Here is a 21,717-nt window from a genome sequence, read left to right on the forward strand (position 1 = left end):
TTTGATTAGATGGACCTTTATTGGCAAAGTAATGTCTCTGCTTTTTAATATGCTGTCTAGGTTGGTCATAGCTTTTCTTTCAAGGAGCAAGTGTCTTTTCATTTCATGGCTGCAATCACCATCTGCAGTGATTTTGGAGCCCAAGAAAATAAAATCTCTCACTGTTTCCATTGTTTCCCCATCTATTTGCCATGAAGTGATGGGACCAGATGCCATGATCTTCATTTTTTGAATGTTGAGTTTCAAGCCAGCTTTTTCACTCTCCTCTTTCACTTTCATCAAGAGGCTTTTTAGTTCCTCTTCACTTTCTTCCATAACAGTGGTGTCATCTGCATATCTGAGGTTATTGATATTTCTCCCAGCAATCTTGATTCCAGCTTGTGCTTCATCCAGCCTGGCATTTCGCGTGTTATACTTTGCAATAAGTTAAATAAGCAGGGTGACAATATACAGCCTTGACGTACTCCTTTCCCAATTTGGAACCAGTCTGTTGTTCTAACTGTTGCTTCTTGACCTTAATTTTAATTATTAAAATAATGAATAATAATTCCTTAATAAAGAAACATGGTTTCTCTACTCACAAGACTTCTGACAATAAATGTGAGGATTTTCCATACCAAGCAATTCTGACACTAACTACCCATAGTTAGTACAGACCTCACAGATTAAAGGTTCAGTCCCCCTCTTCAGACATCAATCACAAGTGGTGGGTCCTAAGGGACCCACAGTTCTGTCCAACTCTGGTTACAAATTGGGGGTTCCCTCAACCTCCTCCTTGGGTTCGATAATTTTTTATAATGGCCCACAGAACTCAGGAAAACAGTTTACTACTCACTCATGTGTGTGTGTGTGTGTGTGTGTGTGTAAGTCACTTAGTTTGCAACACCATGGACTGTAGCCCACCAGGCTCCTCTGTCTGTGGAATCCTCCAGAAAAGAATACTGGAATGGGTAGCCATTCCCTTGTCCACGGGATCTTCCCAACCCAGGGGTCGACCCCGGGTCTCCCACATTGCAGGCAGATTCTTTACCATCTGAGCCACCAGGAAAGCCCTTACTATTACCGGTTAATTATACAGGATAGTATAACTGACAGAGATGAACAGACAGATGAAGAGGAATACAGAGCAAGGTGCAGAAGAGTCCCAAGTTCAGGGCCTTCTACTCCCAGGAATGAGTGCACCACCGTCCCAACACATGGGGTGTTCAGCAACCTGCACTCTGCTTCCTAAAGTTTTTATGAAACTTCCATTACATAGGTTTGATCGATTCAATCCTTTGGCCCCTGGTGACTAATTCCATCTCCAGCCCCTCCCCCTTCCCCAGAGGAGGCTAGAGATTGAGACTGAATGTTCTAACTCTCTAATCATGTGATTGGTTCCTCTGGCAACCAGCCCTCATCCGGAAGTTATCTAGGGCCCACAGCCACCAGGCATCACATTAACAGACAAAAAGACACTTATTGCTCCAAAGACTTGAGTCTTAGAAGCTCCTGTGTCAGGAACCAGAGACCAAGACCAAACATTCTAATAAAAAAATTATTCTAGCACCCCTATCATTCAGGAAATTACAAGGGTTTTAGGAGCTCTGTGTCAGGAACTAGGAGCAGAAACCAAATATATATTTATTTCATCACAGTACCACACAACATAATAGAATATCTGGTCAGGGACTTCCCTGGCACTCCAGCAGTTAAGACTCCACACTTCCAATCGTAGGTCCGATCCCTAGTCAGGGAACTAATTTCCCACAAGCCACCTGGTGCAGTCAAAAAAATAAATAAATAAAAGAAATCTGGTCAGTGTTTAAATTTCTCTCTAAAGAATCCACCTGCCAATGCAGGAGGTGTAAGAGACAAGGGTTCAATCCCTGGGTTGGGAAGATCCACTGGAGAAGGGCATGGCAACCCACTCCAGTATTCTTGCCTGGAGAATCCAATGGACAGAGGAGCCTGGCAGGCTACAGTCCATGAGGTCTCAAAGAGTTGGACACAACTGAAGTGGCTTCAGCCATACATGAACCGTGAACTTCCAGATGTTCAAGCTGGTTTTAGAAAAGGCAGAGGAACCAGAGATCAAATTGCCAACATCTGCTGGATCATCAAAGAAGCAAGAGAGCTCCAGAAAAACATCTATTTCTGCTTTATTGACTATGCCAAAGCCTTTGACTGTGTGGATCACAATAAACTGTGGGAAATTCTTCAAGAGATGGGAATACCAGACCACCTGACCTGCCTCTTGAGAAACCTATATGCAGATCAGGAAGCAACAGTTAGAACTAGACATGGAACAACAGACTGGTTCCAAATAGGAAAAGGAGTTCGTCAAGGCTGTATATTGTCACCCTGCTTATTTAACTTCTATGCAGAGTACATCATGAGACACACTGGGCTGGAAGAAGCACAAGCTGGAATCAAGATTGCTGGGAGAAATATCAATAACCTCAGATATGCAGATGACACCACCCTTATGGCAGAAAGTGAAGAGGAACTCAAAAGCCTCTTGATGAAAGTGAAAGAGGAGAGTGAAAAAGTTGGCTTAAAGCTCAACATTCAGAAAACTAGATCATGGCATCCGGTCCCATCACTTCATGGGAAATAGATGGGGAAACAGTGGAAACAGTGTCAGACTTTATTTTTGGGGGCTCAAAATCACTGCAGATGGTGATTGCAGCCATGAAATTAAAAGACGCTTACTCCTTGGAAGGAAAGTTATGACCAACCTAGATAGCATATCCAAAAGCAGAGATATTACTTTGCCAACAAAGGTCCATCTAGTCAAGGCTGTGGTTTTTCCAGTAGTCAAATATGGATGTGAGAGTTGGACTGTGATGAAAGCTGAGCACCGAAGAATTGATGCTTTTGAACTGTGGTGTTGGAGAAGACTCTTGAGAGTCCCTTGGACTGCAAGGAGATCCAACCAGTCCATTCTAAAGGAGCTCAGCCCTGGGTGTTCTTTGGAAGGAATGATGCTAAAGCTGAAACTCCAGTACTTTGGCCACCTCATGTGAAGAGATGACTCATTGGAAAAGACTCTGATGCTGGGAGGGATTGGGGGCAGGAGGAGAAGGGGATGACAGAGGATGAGATAGCTGGAAGGGATCACCGACTTGATGAACGTGAGTCTGAGTGAACTCCGGGAGTTGGTGATGGACAGGGAGGCCTGGGGTGCTGCAATTCATGGGGTCGCAAAGAGTGGGACACGACTGAGCAACTGAACTGAACTGAACTGAACTGCAGTGACTTAGCACACATGATTATAAATGACACTTTTTTTTCTTTTGCATTTGTGATCCATATAAGGTACACACAAAACAACTGGTTGTATAGATCTTAAGTCTTTCAAATGATAGGAACCTCCTCCCTGTATTTTATTTCCGCTCCCAATGAAAGTGTTGTAGAAAAGATGATTTGTCCTGTAGATCCAGACTGTTGGTCAACCTGATACCCAGTGTCTGGACTTTGCTGATTGCATTCTCATGGTATAATTTAACATGTCTTGCTGTTCTCTGTGTTGCTTGAAACTTGCTAGTTTGACCTAAAGTCTTGATCAGATTTAAGGTTGTCTCCTTCTCAGCAGGGACAATTTATAGGTGGTGCAGGAGAAATGTGTTTCTCTGTTGGCAACTTTAGCAACTGTGGATGATCAATGCCCAGATCTATTATTCATTCATTAAGAGCTGAAAAATAGCAACAGTCTAATTGTATCATTCCTTTTTTTCGTAAGTAACTTTACTTATTTAGGTTGGCTGTGCTAGGTCTTCGTTGCTGCCTGGGTTTTTCTCTAATTTCAGTGAGTGGGGGCCACTCTCTAGTTGTGGTGTGCAAGCTTCTCATTGCAGTGGCTTCTCCTGTTGGGGAGCACAGGCTCTGGGGTGTGAGGGCTTCAGTAGCTGAGCTCCCGGGCTCCAGAGCGCAGGCTCAACAGCTGTTGAACATGGGCTTAGTTGCTCCACAGGATGTGGGATCTTCCCAGACCAGGGATTGAACCCATGTCTCCGGCATTAGCAGGTGGATTCTTTACCACTGAGCCACTAGGGAAGCCTGCCTTCTTCACTTATTACCTAGAATACTTCTATAAAGAGAATTACATCCCTCCCCTACATCTACAATCAGTTTCCACACCGAAGGCACAGTTCTTCCAGGAAAGGCAAGCTCACAAAGTAATGATTTTCTAACATCCTCCAAAGGGGACTACTAAGGATTTTCTTTAATCACTACAAACTTGTGAATTTAAATATATCTAAAATGAACATATTCGATATGCTTCCATCTATTGCATTTATTGGGCTTCCCTGGTAGCTCAGTGGTAAAGAATCTGTCTGCAATGCAGGAGACTTGGATTCAGTCCTTGGTTTGGGAAGATCTCCTGAAGGAGGGCATGGCAACCCACTCCAGTATTCTGGAGAATTCCATGGACAGAGGAGCCTGGTGGGCTACAGTCCATGGGGTCACAAACAGTCGGACACAACTGAAGCGACTAAGTATCAACAACAGCATTGCATTTATTATTCTTATAATTATGTAAAATATAAACATGGTTCCCAAATCAAACATCCAAAACAAGATAAAAGTCAAGGAAATCCAGTTTCTATTAATATTCCCATCTTCTCTACTCTATATCCTATTTTCCTTCAGTTCAGTTCAGTTCAGTCGCTCAGTCATGTCCGATTGTTTGCGACCCCATGAATCGCAGCACGCCAGGCCTCCCTGTGCATCACCAACTCCTGGAGTTCACTCAGACTCACGTCCATTGAGTCAGTGATGCCATCCAGCCATCTCATCCTCTATCGTCCCCTTCTCCTCCTGCCCCTAATCCCTCCCAGCTTTACGTCACCTTCTTTTTTTTTTTTAGGATCAACGCACACACACATCCTTTTTCTTACTAAGACTAGGGTACCTCCTTCTCTATTATATGACAAAAACAAGTTATAAAAGAGTTTGTACAATTTGATCTCAAACAAAAATATTGTGTTTAAATGTATAATAATGGAAAAAAAACACACATCTTTGATGTTTCTAACTATATCTGCTCTCTAGGAGCCCTGCAATCCCACATGCCCTTTGCTTTGCCAAGTGGAGCTATGCCTTAACTGCATTCATGTCAAGCATGGGGCAGAGCTGAATTGCAAAATCAAGGGGGCAGGAGTTTAAGGCCTGGAACTGGGAATGGCTCAAAGTGGGAGATGAAAGAGCCAGAAAGAGCTGCATAAGACAGGCCAAGAGGGGCCTGCACAAGCTGACTTTCGAGCTAGACTGTCCTCACGCACTTTTGTCAAGGGTCACGGGGTAAAACTTACATCATTCACTAGTGTTTTAAGTAAGAATGGATTCTTTGGGGCAGATCTGAAGCTATGTTGAAGGCTGTGAAGAAAATAACAGGGCCCAAGGCAGAGGGACACTCAGAGCAGTGGACAGATTCATAAAAACCCATGCAAACAGATGGAAATGTGCCAAGATGGATCCTGGTCATCCCCAGGCAGTAACTGATTTAACAGGTGTTTTAAGAGTGGGGGTCATTTTTCTACTTTTTAAATTTGTATGCAATAAGAATATGTTATTTTATAATTCAGGGGGAAATCATCTTTATTTTAAAACAAAACAAAACATAGAGATGCTCAAAGAAATGAAGGAAGTGGGTTCATTCAAGGGCCACCACCCTGCCCTGGGCAAGGGTTCTATGCCTCCCCCAGCCCTGGGAAGAGAAGCCAGCAGTGACTTCAAGGAGTCTGTGGGGGGCATAGCCAGGGCAGCTGTACCCTCACAGTTAAGGGAACAGGTTCAGAACTTGAATGCAGCCCTGCAACTTACCAGCTGTGGGCTTGCAGAAATACCTCCAGCCTTCTAAGTTAGGCATCAGTTCAGTTCAGTCGCTCAGTCGTGTCCAACTCTTTGCAACCCCATGGACTGTGGCACACCAGGCTTCCCTATCCATCACCAACTCCCAGAGCTTACTCAAACTCACATCCATTGAGTTGATGATGCCATACAACCGTCTCATCCTCTGTCGTCCCCTTCTCCTCCTGCCTTCAGTCATTTCCAGCATCAGGGTCTTTTCCAATGAGTCAGTTCCTCTCATCAGATGGCCAAAGTGTTGGAGTTTTAGCTTCAGCATCAGTCCTTCCAATGAATATACAAGACTGATTTCCTTTAGGATGGACTGGTTGGATCTCCTTGCTGTCCAAGGGACTCTCAAGAGTCTTCTTCAACACCACAGTTCAAAAGCATCAATTCTTCAGTGCTCAACTTTCTTTATAGTCCAACTTTCACATCCATACATTCAGCATACTCATCTATAAAAGAGAAGAGCTATTTCCACTGGGTGAGATGTTGGGAGGATTGAACGAGACAGCAAATATAAAGTGCTAATGCCATGCCCATCCCTTGGAAGCAGATAGTAAATATTTCTGCAATGAGCCATGACCTCCCTGTAAAGTAACCAAAGTGCCACAGTTTCTCCCATGCAGATGCTCAGGCCAGTCTTGAAGCAAACCCAAAACCTCACTCTCCCCTAAAGAAAGCCCTCTCCTCAACCAATGAGCAATCACTATTTTACCAAGGATTTGCTTCTGCAGTGAGGAGGGGCAGGTGGGACACACACCATGCACAAAGTTTTCCTCCCAAAGGCCGCCTGAGACCCATCGGTTCTCCCAGCCCCTCCCTCTCCACCTCTCCTCACCGAACGCATGGCCCCCAGCCTTGATGGCGCACTTACTCCTTCCCTGGGGTTTCATCCTCAGCCCAACATCTCAACTCAATGAGGTTCCTCCACCTGTCCCCTAAGGTCCCTCAAGGATCTGAAATTGCTCTCCTTAGAAGGTTAACTGGGGGTTATAGATTTAAGCCAGTGGGTTTTTCCTGGTACATATAGGAAAGAACACTGAGGTTCAGAGAGATTATGCAAATCGTCTTGTATTAGGGAAGAACAAATCTGATCCCATACTGGGTCTATTTCTTTCAGTTTAACATCTACTTCTTCTTCATTGACTATGTTAAACCTTTGACTGTGTGGATTGTAACAAACTGTGAAAAATTCTTAAAGAGCTCAGAATACCAGACCGCTTTCCCTGCCCCCTGAGAAATCTGTATGCAGGTCAAGAAGCAACAGTTAGAACCGGACATGGAACAACAGACTGGTTTCAAATTGGGAAAGGAGTACATCAAGGCTGTATATTGTCACCCTGCTTATTTAACTTATATGCAGAGTATAACATGAGAAATGCCGAGCTGGATGAAGCACAAGCTGGAATCAAGATTGCTGGGAGAAATATCAATAACCTCAGATATGCAGATGACACCACCCTTATGGCAGAAAGTGAAGAGGAACTAAAAAGCCTCTTGATGAAAGTGAAAGAGGAAAGTGAAACAGCTAGCTTGAAACTCAACATTCAAAAAACGAAGATCATGGCATCTGGTCCCATCACTTCATGGCAAACAGAAGGGGACAATGGAAACAGTGAGAGACTATTTTCTTGGGCTCCAAAATCACTGAAGATGGTGACTGACAGCCAAGATGCTTACTCCTTGGAAGAAAAGCTATGACCAACCTAGACAGCATATTAAAAAGCAGAAACATCACTTTGTTGACAGAGGTCCATATAGTCAAAGCTATGGTTTTTCCAGTAGTCATGTATGGATGAGAGAGTTGGACTTTAAAGAAAGCTGAGTGCTGAAGAATTGATACTTTTGAACTTTGGTATTGGAGAAGACTCTTGAGAGTCCCTTGGACAGCAAGGAGATCAAACCAGTCAGTCCTAAAGGAAATCAACCCTGAATATTCATTGGAAGGACTGATGCTAAAGCTGAAGCTCCAACACTCTGGCCACCTGATGCAAAGAACTGATTCACTGAAAAAGACCCTGATGCTGGGAAAGATTGAAGGCAGGAGGAGAAGGGGATGACAGAGGATGAGATGGTTGGATGGCATCACCGACTTGATGGACGTGAATTTGAGCAAGCTCCAGGAGTTGGTGATGGACAGGGAAGTTTGCATGCTGCAGTCCATGGGGCCACAAAGAGTTGGACACGACTGAGTGACTGAACTGACCCTTTGTATTCTATTGCTTTTGCTACAAGAATGCTGCCTATAGCCTGAAATATACAGAATAGTCCATTCTCAAAGCTCTGACCTTTAAAGGTATAACAATTTTCCACTCATATAGAAATAAAAAGTTTCAGAACAGAGAATAACATTTGTCTTATTGAAGGTTTACAGGAACTTCAAAACCTGACCTACACAGACAGCTGCAGGAACAAAGAATTCTGGCAACAAGAAGTCTGCAGCAACTAACCACACCCTTTTGAACATAAGCCTGGATTCTAATTCCAGGAAGATGGTACTTTGGGACACTTGTCCACCATCTTTTCAGTCTGCAGGCTTTCCAAATAAAGTCGCTATTCCTTGTGCCAGCAACTGGTCTCTTGATTTATTAGCCTGCTGTGTAGTAAGCAGCATGACCTTGGACTTGGTAACAGTCTGAAGATACAGAATAGACAGGTAGCAGGACAGCCTTTCAAATGGTCCCTTGATTCAAACCCCTAATCTTGGGACTTCCCTGGTGGGTGGGTGGTGGAGAGTCTGCCTGCCAATGCAGGAGACGTGGATCTGATCCCTGATCCAGGAAGAGCGCATATGCTGCAGAGCAACTGAGCTCGTGCACCACGACTATTGAGCCTGCCCTCTAGAGCCTGTGCTCTGCAAAAAAGAGAAGCCACCACAATGAGAAGCCCGAGCAACGCAACTAGAGCGTGGCCCTCAATCACCACAACTAGAGAAATGGTCTTACAGCACAGCCGAAGATAAAAATAAATAAAAATTTAAAACAACAACAATCTTGTCAGCAGGGCCTCCTGTAGGGACTGAAATGATTCCCCTAGGCTTGGGCTGCAATACAGGAAGCTCTCAGTTCCTCAGGAACATCTGGGAAGAAAGAAAGGAACACACTCACGTGTACACTCACACTCAGATACCCATCCACAGGCACACACCAATAGCACGCACATGCACTCTCACCCCATTTATTCACATACACACATGCGTGCACACATACACACACGTCATCCCACTCATCTCTAAACCACAACTGAACTCTGGAGATTCCCCTGACCCCTCGGGGACAGGCGCCCAGCACAATCCTGGTCAAAGTAGGAGTTCAGACACTGTTTAAAGAAAGGAATTAAGGGTCAAAAAAGTTTTGTAAAGTCAGTTATGTGCTGTGATATCTGCCCTGTCCACAGCAGTACTGGCCACCCAGACTCAGTCTTCAAGCATGAAGTAACATCCCCCCTCACCAAGACCTGGGGTTGCACTCCCAGGCACTAGCCCCATCAAGGAAGTGACTAACCCCCTTAACAAGGGCAGAATCATCCAAGACTTCGCCTGGAAACCCGGCCCCTCTGATGGCCGTGCTGCCCAGCAAGAAGAGGGTCACCGCCACCCAGGCCAGCGATCTTGTCCAAACCCAGGTGCCTTACCTACGAAAGAGCTAATACCACCTGCTTTAATCCTGTGAGACAGGAGTGGGAAACTCTCAGGACAGCACCTAGTGGGTCGTGAGTGCTCAGTAATTGTTAGTTTCACAAAATTAAAAATGTATTGCCCAGGAATGAACACTAACGTAAACCATGGATTCCGGGTGATTGTGCTGTGTAGCTTCACTGATTATGACAGATGTACCCCTCTAGTGGGAATATCCATAGCGGAGAAGACAGCCATGCCTGCCTGGGGGCAGGAGGGAATTCTCTGCACCTTTCTCTCAATTTTGCTATAAACCTGAAACTGTGATAAAGAATAAAGTGTTTTTTTTCTACTTATTTCCTAGAATTCCTCTCAGGAAGAGTGTTATTAGGGGTTAAGAGGACAGCATCTAAGCTATTTGGGACAAAAGACAAGGCCAATGCCCCCAGTCCCCTGGGGCATGGTCAGGTGGCCATGAAAACAGTGAAAGTGTTAGTCACTCAGTGTCTGACTCTTTATGACCCCATGGACTGTAGCCCGCCAGGCTCCTCTGTCCCTGGAATTCTCCCAGCAAGAATACTGGAGTGGGTTGCCATTCCCTTCTCCAGGAGAATCTTCCCAACCCAGGGACTGAACCTGGGTCTCCCACACTGCGGGCAGATTCCTTGCTGTTTGAACCTCCAGGGAAGCCCTCAGGTGGCCATACTTGGTCACTAACTGCTGGGAGTGTCAGCTTGGGCTGAGCTTGGGTGTGAGACAAAAGGAGAGACCTTCACCTTCCGGGTGATAGAACCCTCAGCCCTGCCCAGGAGGAGACCCAGTTTGGACTTGGGGAAGGAAAAGATCCGTGACCAACTTTTCACATGACCGTCCCTGAGCTGTTTTCTAAACTGGGAGCAGGAAGCAATTGGTCAGCTCATCAGAGAAGACTGAGGAGGGACTAGAAGACCAGGAGAGAAGTCTAATGTTGGTAAGGAGAAAGCTGGGGGGAACAGCCAACTGTATGAGTATGGATTTGCCACTTGCTGGGCCAAGGAACCCTCTCTTCAGTCTGGAATCACCTAGAGCAGTACTTTCCAGGAGCAATATAATGCATGCCACCCATGTAACTTTAAATTTCCTAATAGCCACATTTTAGAAACAGGTGAAATTAATGATCTATTTAACACAATATATCCAAAATATTATTATTTCAATAAGTACTTATATAAAAGTTACTGAGATATTTTACTTTTTTTTTCAGCTAAGTTTTAAAAACTCCATGCATGTTTTACATTTAATAGCACATTAAGTATAAAATGGAGCTGCATTCAGACTGGTCCTGTTTCCAGGGTTCACGAGCCACAAGTGGGCCCCACATGGCCCTTCAAGAGTTGGATTTACTGTGGGAAGGTGAGTGGGTGCAGAGGAGAACAAAGGCCACCCAGAGAGGCCTGGTTCCTCCAGATGACCCGGCCTCAAGGCAGAGCTGCACAGGAGCTGAGTGCCTGGGGTAGGGTACGGAGGTGTGGAGTCATGTGACTTAGTTCAGGGGACACCCAGCTGTGCCCTGTCAACTCTCTCTGTGTTTCTTCCCCAGGATCTTAAGTACAAGCCACCCACTCTCTCCCAGTTGGTAGGAGAGATCTTCTCACATCCATAGGAAGGACTTGAAGTCCAAGGAAGACTTGCTGCTGGGTGAACACAGAGGTTTTCCTAAAGATGGCCCTTATGTGAATTACATTAATTTTTTTTGTATACATGTGGTCCCATGGGATCTTAGTTCTCCAACCAGGGATCAAACACACGCCCCCTGCATTGGTGCATTGGAAGTGCAGAGTCTTAACCACTGAACTGGCAGGGAAATCCCTACATTAGCTTTTTAAAAAATAAAAGGGCAGACTGCCAGACACACCCATGCAGTTCTCCCAGAGAGAGGCCAGGTCTGAACTGATTTCCACACCACACATCTGATGGTCTTTACTCCATCTGAAATGTCCACATACACACTGCCCCGCCCATGCCAGGGGACTCCTACTGCCACACTCAGGACACACCACCTTGTGTGCACCTGTGCCTGGCACTTCCTCCCTTCTGCCTGGGTCCCTGGCTCTTTGGGGACATCTTCCGAACCCTGGCAGGCTGTGAACTCTCTGACAATGGGCACCAGGCCTGGCCCTTCTTGGCTTCCTCCATGAGACCAGGCTACACTTAATCCTCCCCACAAGCAAGTCTGCAGTTGGCCTGCCCAGGGAAGGGGAGCCAGGGACTCTGGCCTGTAACTCCCTCCCTAAGCAAAGCTGCCTCCCCTCATCCCATCCCATCCTCTGCAGGATCCCAGGGGAGGGGGAAGGAGCAGAAGGCAGGATGGGGAAGGCAGATGCTCTGCCAGCAAAGAAGAACTGAGCAGGAGTCCCTGGCAAGGGACGTAGTTCGGGGGACTATGAGAGGAAACGTGACAAGAAGAAAGCCTGGTGGGACTTCCCTGGTGGTCCAGTGGTTAAGAACCCGCCTTCCAGTGTAGGGGACATGGGTTCAATCGCTGGTCGGGAAACTGAGACCCCACATGCCTAGTGGCAACTAAGCCCATACACCACAACTACTGACCCGTGTGCCTAGAGCCCGTGCTCCGGCAACAAGAGAAGCCACTACAGTGAGAAGTCCCCGTGCCGCAACGAACAGCAGCCCCCACTCACCGCGACTAGAGAAAGCCTGCAAGCAAAAAGCAATGAAGACCCCGCGCAGCCAAAAATAATAAACAAATAAAACACTTTTTAAAAATAAATTTTAAAAAAAGATCCAGCGCAGCCAAAAAGAAGAAGAAAACAGCCTGGCAGTGGGGCAGGGGGCGGGGGGAGGCAGCGAGGGCCGGGGGCGGGGCGGGGCAGCGCGGCGGGTTGGTTGGAGGGTAGTAAAGCATACTAGGCTCCAGGAATTTTTACCACCAGTCTCAAGATCGAGATCGTTTCCAATACCCCATAAAGGGTCCCTTGTGTCACTTCCCAGTACCCAACCCTGGGTGCAGGGAGGCTGAAGAGATGATCGAGGAAACGCACATCTCACAACAATCCCGTGCAATCTAGGTGGTCAGAGCCACAGCAAGCCCAGGTCTGCCTCCTTTTCCAAGTGACAAGAACAGCAGACTTCATTCACTGAGGAAGGGTGAGGGGGCATGATTCCCAACATGTACATACATAACCGGTAGCTCCCAAATAAGGAAAGCAAGAAAGAGAGCATTTATTTGACTTTCAAGCAAGTTAAATCCTGTGCCAGTTATCCCACCAGCTGCTCAGAAATCCGACCTGGGGTGTGACAGGGCCTCCAGTGATCCCTGGGGTTCCCTCTAGGTCAGAGTTTTCTTTAGCACCAGAGCTACGGGGAGGTCCATTGGACCAGATCAACCATCTACCCTGGTTACCATGGAGACACCTATTTCCCCAGAAGATGTGCTCCTTTCCTGGTGGGAGAGTCTGCTGCTTGCATGCCAAGTTCAGAGCCCTGGGGAACTTTAATCGAGGCTGAGGGTCCCCAGGTGTCCCACACAGCCATGCCCTTGCCACATTCCGAGCTCACCCCAGAGAGATGCCCATGTTTGCCTCATTCTGAGGAGCTCGCTCGCTCTTTCTCCCTTCTTTGGTGAGAATCTGGCATAATCTACTTAGTGATTTAATAATGTAACATTTTTACCCTATCATATATTCTCTTTGCTGCTGCTGCTGCTAAGTCACTTCAGTCGTGTCCGACTCTGTGTGACCCCATAGACAGCAGCCCATCAGGCTCTCCCGTCCCTGGGATTCTCCAGGCAAGAACCCTGGAGTGGGTTGCCATTTCCTTCTCCAATGCATGAAAAGTGAAAAGTAAAAGTGAAGTCACTCAGTCGTGTCCGACTCTTAGCGACCCCATGGACTGCAGCCTACCAGGCTCCTCCATCCATGGGATTTTCCAGGCAAGAGTACTGGAGTGGGGTGCCATTAATCCCCTCAAAAACTTAAGAGAAAACGTGTGAGTATCCCTCTGTACAGATGGAAAAAAATGGAGGCTGGGAGACTGAGTCACGCAGGCAGGAAGAGGTAGAGGTGATACTCAGATTCAGGTAGCCCATGCTCCGTGTCCTGCCAGGACTCAAAACTACGAGCACGGTAATAAATCAGTCAGTATTGTCAGCAGGCACAGATGTCACTTTCAGACAAATTCATCCTGGCTCCATCAGTACTCCACAAGCTCTCCGGGCTGGAAGCAATCTCCACACTGGACAGTGGATTCTTATAGACCTCTCCTTGGAAATGTTCCCAGCAGGGAGCACAGAGCTATGGACTGTAGACCTGGCAAAGGTCTTAGAAATTCCTGAGTCCTCCTTCGGGGGGATACAATGGAGTCCCAGCGAGGCGAGCAGGGCCTAGAAAGTCGGTAGTAACCAAGAACTTGGTGTCCTACCTGCTCCAGGCTTGGCCTCTGAACTGCAGCCTGCCCAGAGTGAAGCCTGTGTGTGTTTGTGGCAATAACTATTTACAGTCAACTGGACATCAGGTCCCTGCAACAAGAGCTGGGGAATGTGCTTATCTAGGGCCACCCTCCCTGCCCTGCACCAGGAGGCCAGATCCAGCAGCTTGCCATGGAGCCCAGCCTCTGAGAAGAACTTTTCCCAATGCTTCACCCCAGGACTCTCTAAAAGGGCAGCAGAGGCTACAGCCTGGAGCCAGGGGTCGGTCATCCCTACCACTGAGTACCTGTGAGACAGGCCAGGACCTGGGACCCTTTGCTGAAGTGCTTGCTCCTGGACAAATGTATCAAGCAACAAAACACAAAGAAACTCTAAGGAACTAAAAATAACTGTGTAAAAAAATAATAAAATAACTGAATGCAAGTACAACTGGGGCAAATTATGGACAAGATACAAAAAGACCAAAAACCTAACTGCCACTTCTGAAGAGCTGGGAGCAAAAGCAGGGTAGTGCTCAAGGCCCGGCACACATCACCACCAATGAAGTGGGCAAACCACCTAAGCCTCCCATCTGGCCCAACCCATGGATATGCCACTACCCTCTGTCCACACAAAGAACCAACTCACCCCTCCTCGGGGAGCAAAGAAGAGAACTTGTTGCTTGTTTTTGCTCTCCCATGCTGCAGCAGGGGCCCCAATAAAGCCTTGCCTAGATTTTTCATCTGGCCTCTTATCAGTTTCTACTGAGGGCCAAGAACCGTGATCAGTGACACCTACAATGCCTGTTTGTTCGACAATCACTGAGCACCCACTGTGTGAAGGCACCTACTGTGCATACACAGAAAAGGAGACAGGCATGTACCCAGCTCCTTTGAACTCACAGTCTAGCAGGGACATAAATAAGGGAACAGGAAGAGTCGGATCATGGGCACGCCACCTGTGCCATCACACAGAGCCCCGTACTCAGGAGAGCCCTGTGCTTGGCTTTGCTGTCACTGTCTTGAAATTCTGAACCGTTTTGGAACAAAAAGCCTCACGCTGTCATTTTGTACCGGGCTCAGCAATTTATGTAGCCAGTTCAAGGAAGAGGCAAGCAAAATGCACTAGCTAATGCCAGATAGAGGAAGTGGGGGCACAGAGTAAACTCCCTGCTGAGTCCTAGAGAATGAGTGGGAGACACCAAACAGAGAAGTAGAGGGAAGAAAAGGGAAGGGACCACATGTACAGACCCTGAGATAAGAAAGTTCAGGTGCCTCATAGAACACTGTAGAATGTGGGGCGTGATGATACACCATGAGGCGAAAGGGGAACTAAGACCAACAAAAGTCAAGATAATCTTGATGAAAAACAAAACAGGGGTGCGTCTATTGGACACGAAGACTTTTTGTAAAACTCCAATAATTGAGAGATTGTGGCTTGGGGATAAATAGACCAGTGAAACAGACGAGAGTCCAAAAATGAATCCACGCATAAATGGAAATACAATGATGATAGAGAAGGCAGGACAAATCAGGTATTAGTCAACGAACATTGCTGGGACAATTGGCTATCCACAAAGGGAAAAATACTAGAGCCCTGTCTCACACCACACACACACAAAATTCCAAGTGGTTTAAAGACCTAAATGTGAAAAGGCAAAGCTTTAAAACGTTTGGGGAAAAAAGAAACAGAATCTATCTTTATAAACTGGAGGCAGAGAAACAATTTCTTCTTTATAACATAGAAAGGACAGAAAAGATCAGCTGGACCACATTGCTACTTTAAAATTTCATATTACAAAATATACATGCTCACTGAGAAGGCCAGTTCTGACTCTTTCACTTTCTCTCCCGAAACCCCTTTCAAGCAGAGCCATGTCTCTGAGTACAGGTTCCCACGTGGAGGAAGGTTGTGCTCTTAGCTTCTCAGACTGGGATGGGTGTGAGACTGTGACACCCTTGACTTCTTGCCATGGTAACCCAACTCCTGACTTCAAGAAAGCCAAATTATTATTTAAAAGATTACTTCGTAAATACGGAATCAAAAACCTATCAAGTAAACCCAGCTTTTCCTCCCCAAGGGCTTTCCATGTTCTGGACTCTCATCTTGCCCCACAGTGGACTCTTTCCCACCCTCTAAGCTTCAAGGAGATCCAACCAGTCCACTCTAAAGGAGATCAGCCCTGGGATTTCTTTGGAAGGAATGATGCTAAAGCTGAAACTCTAGTACTTTGGCCACCTCATGCGAAGAGTTGACTCATTAGAAAAGACTCTGATGCTGAGAGGGATTGGGGGCAGGAGGAGAAGGGGACAACAGAGGATGAGATGGCTGATGGCATCACTGACTCGACGGACATGAGTCTGAGTGAACTCCGGGAGGTGGTGATGGACAGGGAGGCCTGGCGTGCTGCGATTCACGGGGTCACAAAGAGTCAGACACGACTGAGCGACTGATCTGAACTGAACTGAAACATAAACTGGGATGTCACCTCCTCAGAGGCCTTCTGAAGCCCTTGTCACTCTCTCATGTCACCTAATTCTTTCTTGGCACCTGTCACAATCTGTCATCTTATTTGTTTATTGTCTCTCTCCCCCCTACTAGACTCCACGGAGCTGAGCATCAAGAGACATAAACCAGCAGCCCTTGGGACTAGCACACATTTTATTTGGCTTGCAGAGTTTTCCCCAAAATTAAATTTATTGGCAATCTTTAGAAATCAAGAGATTTTATATAAACATCTGAATTTCCAAGTTGTCATGAAGAAGATCTAGCACAACAGGGTAGAGGTGTCTGGCGGTGCAGCCTCTGGTTTTCACCTCCTGGCCCCTACCACACCCCATTACATCACACTTGGCTGTCTGCACTCCTTTATCTTACCTGTCTGACCTCTGGCCGCCTTTAGAGTCTAAAACCTCGCTATGTCCCCCTGCAATTATGAACATTTCAATTAATAAGCTAAAAGTGCAAGAAAGGTTGACCTTTTTTTCTTTTTTGGTCCCCGGGGGGTGGGGAGTTGGAGACGGTGGGATGCAGGCTCTTATATCTCTGACAGGATCCAACCTGGGCCCCTGCATTGAGAACAGTGAAGTCTTAACCACTAGACCTCAAGGGAAGTCCCAGGTTGACTGTTTTGAAGGCAATAATTCAACTAAGCTCTGGGAAAGGTCAACCCCACACAATTTGTATGACACCAAGGACCCCCTTCTAAGTGCGAGAATTCTTCTTGGCCCCCAGAACCAACGTTACTCTCCCTTGAACTCCTGCTGATGATCTGGACATTCTTTCCTTGGACGATCTAAATGATAAGCTTAAAGTAGATTAATCCATTTTTAGATTAGATTCATCTAAATGATACATTAATCTAAGTAATAAGGTTTTGGTTACACTACTGTACATTAACATGCCGCCCTAAATCCGTCAAAGAGTAAATCTGTAAAGTAGGGAATTGGGTGGGTTCATACATAGTGGGAATTTGTCGTGTTTGGGACGGTCAGTATCTAAATCCTCTCTAAGGAGTGCCAAATCTACCCCCACGAAAAGACCGCCCGGCAACAGGGTCAAGAAGACAGAACCCTCCAGATCATAGTACGCAGGCGTGACCGAAACATCCGCCAGTTGTCTGCGCCGCTGTCACCCTCCTCCAGCACTGCGCAGGCGCTTAGACAGACCAACCTTTCCCTCCCCCTTCCATCTCTCCCCTAGTCGAGAGGACGCCCTCCCGCAGAACACAGTTCCTGCGCAAGCGCCGTCTCGCGTCCCTGCCCGAAGGCCAATTGGAAGCGGCGGCGGCTGGGCGCAGGGGGCACAACGCCGTGGGTGGGGCGTGGACGTGAGGGCAGCGCGCTGGCGTCACAGGGGCGGCTATATAAGTGAATACAGGCACCGCCCCTCCGCCCCAGTCACTGAGCCGCCGCCGAGGACTCAGCAGCCTCCCCCTTGAGCCCCCTCGCTTCCCGACGCTCCGTCCCCCCTGCCCGCCTTCTCCCGCCGCCGCCTTCCGCAGGCCGTTTCCACCGAGGAAAAGGAATCGTATCGTATGTCCGCTATCCAGAACCTCCACTCTTTCGGTAAGTCCCAGAAAGTCCCGAGGGGAAGAAGGCCCCGGTGGGGCGCTCCGGTCTCAAACAGGGCCAAGAAAGCTGCTAAACGTTGTAGGTCTTCGTAAACTTGGGCGGAGGGGAACTGTCTTGGTCCGCGGGCTGTAGGGCCACGGCCTGGGCCTTAGAGTTGGCCCCTGAGCGCGACCGGAAGGAGCGGGCGGGAGGTCAGCCCTTGGGCGGGCTTCGCGTCTCGGGTGGCGCATTTACTAATGGCTCCCGGGCCTCTTCGGGCCACACCCGCCCCTCCTGCCACCCCTGCGTCACGTCCGGTACGTCACCGCCGTTGTCACGGTGTCGGGAGGGAGAGGCGGTGCCAGCCTAAGTGACACCCGCGCGCGCCAATGGGGCGGGAAGTGTGGCCCCGCCTTAGAGCTCGGGTTCCGGCCGGTTGCATCAGCTGGGTGGGGCGCCGCCGGCCTGCCCTGGCTCCCCCGACACGTGATCGGCTTCCCAGGGCGGGCCTGGGGCAGGAAGCCCAGGCTTTCTCCCAGGCTGGGAAAGCTGGCCGTCCCGGACTGACCTGTTCGAGGAGAGCCAACAAAGAACATGTCTGATCCGACCAAGCCTTGACGATTTCAGTATCAGTTTCTGCACGCAGAAGAGATCAAGTGGAAGGGTGGCAGTGGCATCTGAGCTCAACATCACTAAACAAGCTTCACCTTTCTTCCCAGACCCCTTTGCTGATGCAAGTAAGGGTGATGATCTGCTTCCTGCTGGCACTGAGGATTATATCCATATAAGAATTCAACAGAGAAACGGCAGGAAGACCCTTACTACTGTCCAAGGGATCGCTGATGATTACGATAAAAAGAAACTAGTGAAGGCGTTTAAGAAGGTAGGTTTTTAATGAGATTTTAGGAAAGTCATATTTACCCTGCCTCCATGGAGCTGCTGAGTTGTATTATTTACTGAAAGGGGGTATTAACGGCATTCAAACTGTTGCTTGGCCTGACTTGTTTTACTTGTATTGTTCTTGCAGAAATTTGCCTGCAATGGTACTGTAATTGAGCATCCAGAATATGGAGAAGTAATTCAGCTACAGGGTGACCAGCGCAAGAACATATGCCAGTTCCTGGTAGAGGTGAGTTCTGTTGCTTTTTGTTGGTACATTTGTGCCTCTTCCCTGGTTAACTAATCTCAGATCTGCCTGGTCTATTCAGTTTTTTCTAGGGACATAGAAGTTTGTTTTATAAGGCTAAGCCAAACAGTTTTTGAAGTTCATAGTGTATTTCTGGAAAGGAGGGATTTGTCCACCTTAAAGTTTACTAGCTTGGATCTAGTTTAAGGACGTTGTGCACATAGACACTAAAACAGGATGTCTGGTTGGCTATTCTTAAGTGGCAAAATCTTATTACACCACTGATGCTAAACTGAGTGTACCCTGAGTTCAGTGCACCTTGGCTCTGGGACTTTTCTTGGCCAAGTGTAGAAGTAGGGAGAGAGGATTGTTGTCATCAGAAATGGAGGCTTTTACTCTGCTCCCTCTTAAAACTGCCCTTTTTTCCTTTGCAGATTGGACTGGCTAAGGACGACCAGCTGAAGGTTCATGGGTTTTAAGTGCTTTTGGCTCACTGAAGCTTAAGTGAGGATTTCCTTGCAATGAGTAGAATTTCCCTTCTGTCCCTTGTCACAAGTTTAAAAACCTCACAGCTTGTATAATGTAACCATTTGGGGTCTGCTTTTAACTTGGACTAGTGTAACTCCTTCATGCAATAAACTGAAAAGAGCCATGCTGTCTAGTCTTGAAGTCCCTCATTTAAACAGAGGTCAAGCAGTAGGCGCCTGGCAGTGTCCAGCCTGAAACAAAGCAATAACAGTGATGTTTCAGCCAAGTCCAGAGCCCCAAGATCACAGATGGCTATGTCTGGCCAGAAGCTCCTCGGCAGTCCCTCTGCAAAGTTCCCTGCCCTGAGAAAGTGTCACCACCTGAACAGTCCCCGATGAAGCGGAGAGCGGAGGATGGGTATGGCAGCTGTGCTGCTAGAGGGTGCCTTCGGTGGTCAGGGAAGGATCCCGTGACGTCTCCAATGTGACTGGGTGGGCAGAACTTAGAGCAGCCACCCTCCAGGAAGGTGATAGGACATCTGGCTTGCCACCAAGGTCTTCATGACCAGACATGTCCTAGCTAATTGATGTCCAAACTAGAATGTGAGGCCAACCTTCTATCAGTTAAACTTTTGACAAGGGAACAAATTTCAAACCAATGTTACCAGTCACGTAGCTGTAGAGCTTGCAGCTTACTGGCAACAGCTGCCCAATGCCGTGTGAAGTAAACTGGTTTTTTGGTTTTTTCCCCTCTTCAGTTTTAATGTTATGTAATGTATTTAAACCCTTATTTAAATAAAACTTGTTTTCAGAAACATTTGATTTGTAGATTCTGTTTAATATATAATCAATCTTATGCATGTGGAGGAACCACAGAAATGGCAAGAGAGGGTACATCTGGACCCACAGCTCCTTAACTGGGGCCTGACCCTCTTAGCCAAGAAAAAGTAGTGAGCTTGTCCCTCCAAGCACACTCCCCACCCCACCTTGTTAGCCGTTGTGTAAACATTTGGTCAGCGCTCTGTTGTCTCAGTCAGCGTCCTGAAAAGACCTGCTGAGAATGGTCGTGAAAAGTCAACTCTTGGCTACTTAGTCACCAGACCATCTTGTTAGCCTCCTGGATGTATGATGAATTGGAGTAGAGGCCACCTTGGAACCATGACAGTGAATGTGTCTGTGGAACCAACGTGACTTGGGTAGATCTCAGGAGATAACAGAATAATTGCATCTATTTGATGCTTAAGAGAAATGAGATGTGGAAATTTGCAAGGCTAGTAGGTGCTAACATGTTTTCTAGGACCCAGGGCTCCACTGCTCTTCCCACCAGATGACCTAAATGTTTTACAGAGGTTGCCTATTCAGTATATGTAAAGAATCATGGGACTCAAGATTCATCCTAGTTGGGCAGACAACCTGTGCTTGAATGCCGACCCCAGATAGGAGTGTGAGACTGGCATACAGCCACACAGCTTGTGACACTAGGCACAGGTCCAGGCCACCAGTGGCTTGGCTGAAGAGCTGCAGCATCTCAGGATTTGGAAATCTTTCCCACCACCCCCATCCAGACCCTATAAAGCTAGGGAAGGCTCCATAAAGGTGTCATCTGAAGCAGGGCATTCCAGGCAAGGAGGAGTCAAGACCCAGATGTGACGACCCAAAGTGTGTGAGGAAGCCACAGTAGGACCATTTAACTGGAACAAAGCCCATGCATAGACCCTGATGCAGTACTTCTTACTATGTGTCAGACTGGTGCTAAGTGACTCATTTAACAGTGGGGACTCAGTCCCATGGTGGGAAAGAGGGAATTGGAGAAGAGGGCTGGTTGGAAGGGCTGCGTGACCTGAGCCACAAGCCAAGGCTTTTTGATACTAATATGCAAAAGAATCAAGAGTAAAGAATGTCTCCCAGGGATCTTGCTGATGTTCCAGTAGTTAATAGTCCCTCCCACTGCAGGGAGCACAAGTTGATCCCCTTTCAGGGAACTGAGGTCCTGCATGCTGTGTGGCCCAGCCCCAAAAGTGAGTGATTAACAAGATGGTTAATGAAATTTATGGCCAAAAAGTCTCCCAGCTCTGCTCCTTGGTTCCTCTCTCCCACCCCCAGTTACTTCTCTGCCTCCTCTTTCCCCTCTCCCATCTCCTGCCCAGTCCCAGGCATCAGCCCCCAGTGCCAACCCTCTGAAACAGGGACAAAGACTACAGACTGGTCAGCTAAAATGA

General features: G+C 47.4%; 1 protein-coding gene across 1 annotated transcript; it reads left to right on the top strand.

Moving 5' to 3' along the window:
- The first annotated feature begins 17,732 nt into the window (after positions 1-17,732).
- Positions 17,733-20,315, top strand: EIF1 (eukaryotic translation initiation factor 1). The gene is made up of 4 exons (XM_019981902.2): positions 17,733-17,920; positions 18,625-18,788; positions 18,933-19,034; positions 19,466-20,315. The coding sequence occupies exons 1-4, from the start codon at positions 17,890-17,892 to the stop codon at positions 19,508-19,510; spliced, it is 342 nt and encodes a 113-aa protein (XP_019837461.1). The 5' UTR covers positions 17,733-17,889; the 3' UTR covers positions 19,511-20,315.
- The last annotated feature ends 1,402 nt before the right edge of the window (positions 20,316-21,717 follow it).

Source organism: Bos indicus, chromosome 19 (genome assembly GCF_029378745.1).
Source record: "Bos indicus isolate NIAB-ARS_2022 breed Sahiwal x Tharparkar chromosome 19, NIAB-ARS_B.indTharparkar_mat_pri_1.0, whole genome shotgun sequence".
Taxonomy (NCBI): Eukaryota; Metazoa; Chordata; class Mammalia; order Artiodactyla; family Bovidae; genus Bos; species Bos indicus.

What these genes read in the sequence shown, in the direction of transcription:
- EIF1 (XM_019981902.2), top strand. Translation starts at nt 17,890, where the DNA reads ATGTCCGCTATCCAGAACCTCCACTCTTTCG. An exon ending in CCAGAACCTCCACTCTTTCG is followed by an intron (nt 17,921 to 18,624) that starts GTAAGTCCCAGA and finishes CTTTCTTCCCAG; the next exon opens with ACCCCTTTGCTGATGCAAGT. An exon ending in TATGCCAGTTCCTGGTAGAG is followed by an intron (nt 19,035 to 19,465) that starts GTGAGTTCTGTT and finishes TTTCCTTTGCAG; the next exon opens with ATTGGACTGGCTAAGGACGA.